The sequence below is a fragment of the Bufo bufo genome, chromosome 6 (assembly GCF_905171765.1).
Source record: "Bufo bufo chromosome 6, aBufBuf1.1, whole genome shotgun sequence".
In the NCBI taxonomy this organism is placed as follows: domain Eukaryota; kingdom Metazoa; phylum Chordata; class Amphibia; order Anura; family Bufonidae; genus Bufo; species Bufo bufo.
The window spans coordinates 425,393,434-425,402,292 of NC_053394.1; the positions used below are offsets into that span (position 1 = coordinate 425,393,434).

Consider the following 8,859-nt stretch of genomic DNA (forward strand, 5'->3'; position numbering starts at 1 on the left):
GCTAGCTTTTTATTTTTAATGATTTGGGCCACTTCTGTGAGTACCACATTGATCTCCTCCTTTTTTTGCTTTTACTGACAAGTCTAATGCAATTTTCTGTTGCCCTGAATAATGCACCTTTTAAGTAGTCCCATTTCTCCTGGACTCCATGTAATCCGTTCCAGTCTGATAAGGACTCATTTATGACTAATTTCATTTTTGAAAAGTCTGTTTTTCTAAATCTAAAACTTTTGTTTTTGTGTGGTGGGACTCTTTCACAGTTCTTATATTAAACCACACTGACTGGTGATCACTAGAGGTTGTATCTCATCTTGTATCCAGGCCAGAGGCCGTATCTCATGTTGTATCCAGGCTAGAGGCCGTATCTCATCTTGTATCCAGGCTAGAGGCTGTATCTCATCTTTTATCCAGGCTAGAGGCCGTATCTCATCTTGTATACAGGCTAGAGGTCGTATCTCCTCTTGTATCCAGGCTAGAGGCCCTATCTCCTCTTATATCCAGGCTAGAAGCCATATCTCATCTTGTATCCAGGCTAGAGGCCGTATCTCATCTTGTATCCAGGCTAGAAGCCGTATCTCATCTTGTATCCAGGCTAGAGGCCGTATCTCATCTTGTATCCAGGCTAGAGGCCGTATCTCATCTTGTATCCAGGCTAGAGGCCGTATCTCATCTTGTATCAGGCTAGAGGACGTATCTCATCTTGTAGCCAGGCTATAGGCCGTATCTCATCTTGTATCCAGGCTAGAGGCCGTATCTCATCTTGTATCCAGGCTAGAGGCCGTATCTCATCTTGTATCCAGGCTAGAGGCCGTATCTTATCTTGTATCCAGGCTAGAGGTCGTATCTCATTTTGTATCCCTGCTAGAGGCCGTATCTCATCTTGTATCCAGGCTAGAGGTCGTATCTCATTTTGTATCCCTGCCAGAGGCCGTATCTCATCTTGTATCCAGGCCAGAGGCCGTATCTCATCTTTTATCCAGGCCAGAGGCCGTATCTCATCTTGTATCCAGGCCAGAGGCCGTATCTCATCCTGTATCCAGGATAGAGGCCATATCTCATCTTGTATCCAGGCTAGAGGTTGTATCTCATCTTGTATCCAGGCTAGAGGCCGTATCTCCTCTTGTATCCAGGCCAGAGGCCATATCTCATCTTGTGTCCAGGCCAGAGGCCGTATCTCATCTTGTATCCAGGCTAGAGGCCGTATCTCATCTTGTATCCAGGCTAGAGGCCGTATCTCATCTTTTATCCAGGCTAGAGGCCGTATCTCATCTTGTATCCAGGCTAGAGGTCGTATCTCATCTTGTAACCAGGCTAGAGGTCGTATCTCATCTTGTATCCAGGATAGAGGTCGTATCTCATCTTGTATCAGGCTAGAGGCCGTATCTCCTCTTGTATCCAGGCTAGAGGCCGTATCTCCCTCTATATCCAGGCTAGAAGCCATATCTCATCTTGTATCCAGGCTAGAGGCCGTATCTTATCTTGTATCCAGGCTAGAGGCCGTATCTCATCTTGTATGCAGGCTAGAGGCCGTATCTCATCTTGTATCCAGGCTATAGGCCGTATCTCATCTTGTATCCAGGCTAGAGGCCGTATCTCATCTTGTATCCAGGCTAGAGGCCGTATCTCATCTTGTATCCAGGCTAGAGGCCGTATCTCATCTTGTATCCAGGCTAGAGGCCGTATCTCATCTAATATCCAGGTAGAGGCCGTATCACATCTTGTATCCCTGCTAGAGGCCGTATCTCATCTTGTATCCAGCAATGAGGCCGTATCTCATCTTGTATCCCTGCTAGAGGCCGTATCTCATCTTGTATCCAGCAATGAGGCCGTATCTCATCTTGTATCCAGGCCAGAGGCCGTATCTCATCTTGTATCCAGGCTAGAGGCCGTATCTCATCTTGTATCCAGCCTGAGGCCGTATCTCATCTTGTATCCAGCCTGAGGTGGCAGATAACAGGGAGCAATAGAAAACATTCAGAATCACAACAGGGAAATCCTACTAATTCTACTGAAGACATTTTATCATTCAGCCTTCTTCTGTTTTCCTTGCAGATTCGGCCCGGACATGGAGAGGTACCAGTGGGTCGTAGTGAGGAAACCAGAGATGGTGAAGACCGCCCCGCCTTCCCCACGCTCCAGACCTCGATCTTACTCTTATGGCGCTCGTCTTTCCCCAACCCCGAGACGTCGGTCTTCCACTATGACCTCAGCTCCCAGCAGTCCCTCCCAGTCTACAAATTTCCTGACCGTCCCAGCGGAAGGAAGCCCGAACCGCTTATCTCCGTTCCTCTCTGTACGACATTTCCAGCTGCCCTCTAAAACGGCCTCCATGTTTATGTCTGGAAACAGCCAGGGCTTTATAATAGGTGAGCTGGCACAGGAAGGCGCTGGTGGTGTGGGTCATGGTGGGGGTCCTGTCATTGCTGAGATACGCCGCTTATTGTGGCCTCCAGAACTTGGCGATTTTTTTTTTTTTGCCTGCCATATTTAAAGAGGTTGTCTCACCTTTAACATTGCTAGTCCCAGAGGTCCAAGAATGGAGAGCCCAAAGTTTGGAAGAACACACTGCGCATGCGCAGCTTCCCTCCATTCACTTCTATGGGAGCAACCAAAAACAGCCGTGCCAGTGCGCGGTTTCGGACCTCTTATAGAAATGAATAGAGAGCACACTGTGCCAGCGTGGCCACCGCTCCATTTACTTCTATGGGACTGCCGGAAAATAGCCGCTCCAGCGCTCGACTATTTTCGGCACTCCTACAGAAATGAATGGAGCGTGGCCTGTGCATGCGCAGTGCACTCTCCTTCTCTTTGGTAACTGCATTCTAGAGATAGGTGGAACTCCTAGCGATATGCCACCAATGTTCCAGGTGAGACAACCCCTTTAATGCCACCATTTTGCAGTACATATAGTGTATTGCGTAAATTTTTCTTAATTTTTTTTTTCATGGAAATTGAAAAAAATAGCAATTCTTTTTACGGTGTTCTCTGTGCAACACTAATGACATGACAACGTCATTCTGCTGGTCAGTACGACTCCACATTTATAGAGTTTTTTATGTTTTCTACTTTCGCATAATAAATGCACAAAAATCATTCATTTTTATGCCGCCATATTCCGTAACTTTTAAATTTTTCCATCGTGGGGCTTGTTTTTTGTGTGCGAACTTGTGGGTTGAGGGAGCATATGAATTTTTGACCACTTTTTTAGCAATCATTTAGTAATTCTGGCATTGTTTTTCCCTTTTTTGATGACGTTCATCATGCAGGATACGTGATATCTTTGTTTTATAATATGGGGTGTTACGGAAGATACCAAATTACTGCCTGCCTGTCAGTGTTCTGCTGACAGGCAGCCTATTAGACCCTGCCTCAGACATGAAGACCACTGTTAGGTCCCTGGCGGCCATAGTAAACCAGCAGCATCCCACAGTAGCTTTGCAATGGAAGTATATTCAGACCAAGGTCTTGTTACCAGTGGGGTACCTCAGGGATCTGTTCTGGGACCCCATATTGTTTAATATCTTTATCAGTGAAATTGCAGAAGGCCTCGATGGTAAGGTGTGTCTTTTTGCTGATGACACAAAGATTTGTAACAGGGTTGATGTTCCTGGTGGGATACACCAAATGGAAAGGATTTAGGAAATCTAGAGGAATGGTCAAAAATCTGGCCAACTAAAATTTAATGTGATAAGTGCAAAGATAATGCACCTGGGCCGTAAAAAACCAAGAGCAGAATATAAAATCAGTGATACAGTCCTAACCTCAGTATCTGAGGAAAGGGATTTAGGGGTCATTATTTCAGAAGACTTAAAGGTAGGCAGACCATGTCATAGAGCAGCAGGAAATGCTAGCAGAATGCTGGGGTGTATAGGAGAGGCATTACCAGTAGAAAGAGGAGGTGCTCAATGCCCGCTCTACAGAGCACTAGTGAGACCTCATTTGGAGTATTGTGCTCAGTACTGGAGACCATATCTCCAGAAGGATAGTGATACTTTGGAGAGAGTTCAGAGAAGAGCTACTAAACTGGTACATGGATTGCAGGATAAAACTTACCAGGAAGATTAAAGGACCTTAACATGTATAGCTTGGAAGAAAGGCGAGACAGAGGGGAGATGATAGAAACTGCTAAATACATAAAGGGAATCAACAAGGTAAAAGAGGAAAGAATATTTAAAAGAAGAAAAACTGCTACAAGAGGACATAGTTTTAAATTAGAGGGGCAAAGGGTTAAAAGTAATATCAGGAGTATTACTTTACTGAGAGAGTAGTGGATGCATGGAATAGCCTTCCTGCAGAAGTGGTAGCTGCAAATACAGAGAAGGTGTTTAAGCATGCATGGGATAGGCATAAGGCCATCCTTCATATAAGATAGGGCCGGGGGGCTATCCATAGTATTCAGTATATTGGGCAGACTAGATGGGCCAAATGGTTTCTTATCTGCCGACACATTCTATGTTTCTATGCAGGGGTGGGGGCGGGCACTGAAGGACTGAAAGAACCCCTTCCTTCAAATTCCCATTTTTTTTTAAATTGGATTTTGACCTGTCCTCAAGTTATCCATATCTGATGGGTGGGGGTCATACACCCAGCACCCCCGCTGATCAGCTGTTTTGCAGCAGCTCTGGTGCTGGAAGTTGGTGTCGATACTACACAGTCGATGGGGCTGGTTACTGAAGCACTGCACCGATTGAAGTAAAGAGGAGCAGCGCTGCAGTGTCCAGCACGTCCATGTAACGTAACGTGAATTCAAAGATTAGAGAATGAATAAACTACGCAGGCTAAGTGAATAAATATATTTACTAAGTGACTAAATCTATGATAACACAAACAAAATCACATACAGAATAATAAAAAGTAATTAAGCATCACTAGCCTAATATAGGCTAGGGATCCGGTCGATCATGCTATAACATATGGCTGTCTACCAAGTTATAACACATGACCAACACCCCAGGGTGTACAAGAGATATGGCAAGTCATACATCCCTACCTAGGATGAAGTTCCTGGTGGAATGCCAATTAACTTGTTAGTGCAGTCTCTGAGATTACTCAGGAATGTGTTCTTATCATCACAATGGGGGATGGATAGTAGATTACAAGGCACCTCATTACACAGAATGGTAATAATAAAAGGGAAGAGAATTAAAGGACAGAAGCAATCAGTACTTAAAAAATACCATTACAATACAGTCCCTACACAGCAGACATATCAGTGTCATTTCGGCGCCAACCTCCAATACTGGAGCTACTCGGTAACAGCTGATCAGCAGGAGTGCAAGGTGCTGGACCCCGCTGATCAGACACTGATAGCCTATCCTGAGGACAGATCATCAGTATTATTAATACTGGTACACCCTTTAAAGCATACTGTGATATCTTGTTTCAGGTGGAGGCGGAGGACAAGCCTTGAATATTGACGCTGACCTCAATATGGGGAGGACAGAGCATTGTGAAACCTTCGACAACCCGCCTCTGTGTGAAGAAAACTTTCATATACAGCACCTGGAAGTCTGGGGCTGCAAAAACTCCTAAATCTGCAAAAAAAATGTTATATGTATATAACCCCAAAGAGATGACCCTTTGTGCCCTTTAAATAGCAAGGGATTGCCCTGGGGGTGTTAAAGATGGCTGATCGAAGGCAAGAGATATTATGACCATTAATAATGGCAGGGGTTTGCCTCATTTGGACACTAGGTGGCGATAGATATTATGACCATTATTATTGACAGACATTTGGTTCGTTTGGACACTAAGTGGCGATGGATATAAATGACCGTTATTAATAGCAGGTGTTCTAATTTGGACACTAGGCGGCGATAGATTTTACGACCATTATTATATAGAGAAGTTTTGTTCATTTGGACACTAGGTGGCGATAGATATAATTACCGGTACCATTATTATTTAGAGAAGTTTTGTTCATTTGGACACTAGGTGGCGATATATATAAACACCATTATTATTTAGAGAAGTTTTGTTCATTTGAACACTAGGTGGCGATAGATTATAATTACCAGGGTACCATTATTATTTAGAGAAGTTTTGTTCATTTGGACACTAGGTGGCGATAGATATAAACACCATTATTATTTAGAGAAGTTTTGTTCATTTGGACACTAGGTGGCGATAGTGAATGACCATTATGAATAACAGAAGAATACTTCATTTGGACACAAGGTGGTGATAGATATAATGACCATTATTAATGGCAGGTTTTCCCTCATTTGGACACTAGGTGGCGATAGATCACAAAGTGCCCTGTTGGTACCCCCAACAATCAGACGTAATCCATGGGGAACCTGGCAGTAAGTCTTCAAATTCCCTGCAGCGCCATCACAGGGGAAATGAGGCATTACACAGTGTCCATTCAAATCAGTGGTTTGTCTGTGTAATGTAGGACAGGACGGGTCCTCCAGAGGAAGAGACTCTCTTTGCCCGAGTGATGAGGACCCTGAACTAATACCGTGTATGACAATGGGGTTTCTGGGCTGGACAGGCCCTAAAAGGGGGCTTCATTTCATATACATCTCTGGCATATTGATATAATTACGCCATAAATGTCATCAATCACTAAACCGAAGGGTCTGCTGTGATTCCTGTGCTGAGTCTTAGGCCTCATGCACACGGACCGTAGCAGGTCTGTGCCTGTATTGCGGTCGCAGCACGGCCATGGCGGCACGCTGTTGTTGCACGCTATTCCTCCAAAAATAAACATTTTCTTAAACTTCTGCATTTTGCTGTTCCTCTGTTATTCCGTCTGGAAATGTATGATTAGATTTGCATAAACTGACAATAGCCTTATGTTATGGGTAGAAATGTACTGTTCCCTCGGTGCTAAACACTCCGCAATATTGGGCGCAGGTTTAAAAAAGCCCGTAGGTTACGGCACACTGGCAAAAATGCTGCCAGATGGATTTGCATTGGGAAAATCAGTCTGGTGGCGGTTCCCTGGGTCATTCTGATGATGCGCCGAAACGTGACAGCGCATGTGCTCAATCCGTCACTGCTGGTACAGGAGCCGGTCGAGGGACCAGGGAAGCCTCGGCACAGGAGCGGCAGAAATATAATCAGAACGATTTCAAGTCTTAGAATCCACTGCAAAAAAATCTGCTGAAAAACCAGCACAATTTGGTTGCAGAATTTTTTACTTTATTTTTAAAAAAATTTCTCTGCAGATTCTGGATTGGATTTTTGCGCTGCAAATATAAACCTCCGTGAACTTAGGCCGCTGCCTGCGGATATAGACGTGCAGAAAATTCCATACGAATTTGCCTGCAGATTTTTTTATGTTTGCGCACCAAATCCGCATTTGCTACATGCGGTTTTTGGCGTGGATTTGATGCGCTTTTGCCGCAGATTTAACCCTTCCATTGCAAAGGGCGAAATCCGCACCAAAATTTGCACAGTTGACATGCTGCGATACAGCGCCAGCAAAGTGTATGAGAATAGACAAATCTCATGTACACGTTGCTTTTATTATTCCATTCGGAAATTTACCTGCCGCGTGGATTTTTATAATCTGCTGTTTGTGCAGGTCTTTTATGCGGATTGCCCCCTCCTTTTTTAAATTTTTTTTTGCTTAATGGAAGGGTGAGTGCTGTGGCAAAACCGCATCAAATCCGCACCAAAAAACATGCCGTTTTTTTGTGCTCAAATGCACATAAAATGTAAGTAAGGCCTCATTCAACATACGTGACATCATGGCAGTGGTTCATCCAGAAGATGTCGTGAAGGATCCATGTTCGGTCCGTGTGTGTTTGTATTTTGCCCAATGTAGTCATCCGAATTCCATGGACAATGGTCAGCGATCAACGAATGATCCACGAAACACAGGATCCGTCAGCACGGACATAAATAAGTGATGCTTCTGTGACATAAACACGTGGAAATTCACGGATGTGTGAATACACACATATAAAGGGCAATCCTGTCAGCAGTTTTTGTCCCCTATGACATGGCTGACCTGTTACATGTGCGCTTGGCAGCTGAAGACATCTGTGTCGGTACCCATGTTCATATGTGTCCGCATTGCTGAGAAATACGATGTTTTATAATATGCAAATGAGCCTCTAGGGCAACGGGGGCGTTTACCATTACACCTAGAGGTTGTGCTTTCTCTGCAACTGCCATGTTCTCTCCACTTTGATTGACAGGACCAGGCAGTGTAGACATCATCACTAGCTAGGAGCTCGGTACAGTATTAGAATGTATTGGCTCCGAGGAGCCGAAGTTATTTCTTTGCGAAGTCTCGCGAGACTTCGGGTAATAACTTCATAAATTAATTTGTACTGTAAAAAAACATTTCACGAACTCGGGATCGGTTCCAAGTGGTACCACTTGGAACCGAACCTGAGCCAATACATTCTAATACTGTACCGCCCACTACAGTATTGGAACAGTTTTATGCGAATCAACTTCGGATGTTTCATCAGAAGTCGATTCACTCATCCCCTAATCATCATACCTGGCCCTGTCAATCAAAGTGCAGAGGACGAAGCAGTTGCAGAGAGAACTAAGGCTCTAGGTGCAATGGCAACACCCCCGTTGCTCCTAGAGACTAATTTGCATATATTAAACCATCATTTTTCTCAGCAGTGCGGGCACATATGAACATGGGACCAACACAGATGCCTTCAGCTGCCAAGTGCACATGTAACAGGTCAGCCAGTGTCATAGTTACAAAACTGCTGACAGATGTAGGCGGTCTATGGAGGACCCGGACGGTACACATCTGTGATTCGCAGACATGTCAGTAAGGCCTCACACACACAACTGTGTTTTGTATCTGTGTCTGATCCGCGCACACGGACCCATTCATTTGAAAGGGTCCGCAAAAAAAACAGACTGCACACGGAAGTC

General features: G+C 44.5%; 1 protein-coding gene across 3 annotated transcripts in view; it reads left to right on the forward strand.

The window, feature by feature from the left end:
• The window catches only part of LOC121005026 (TBC1 domain family member 24-like), a 47,262-nt gene extending 39,344 nt beyond the window's left edge, over positions 1-7,918 (forward strand). For 2 of the 3 annotated variants that reach the window (XM_040437527.1, XM_040437526.1), the window contains 2 exons: positions 2,053-2,366; positions 5,387-5,538. In XM_040437527.1, coding sequence (XP_040293461.1) covers positions 2,053-2,319 — 267 coding nt within the window. In that variant the 3' untranslated portion in view covers positions 2,320-2,366; positions 5,387-5,538. Of the gene's footprint in view, positions 1-2,052; positions 2,367-5,386 lie in introns of all 3 variants that reach the window. The other variant, XM_040437528.1, reaches the window with a different exon arrangement.
• The last annotated feature ends 941 nt before the right edge of the window (positions 7,919-8,859 follow it).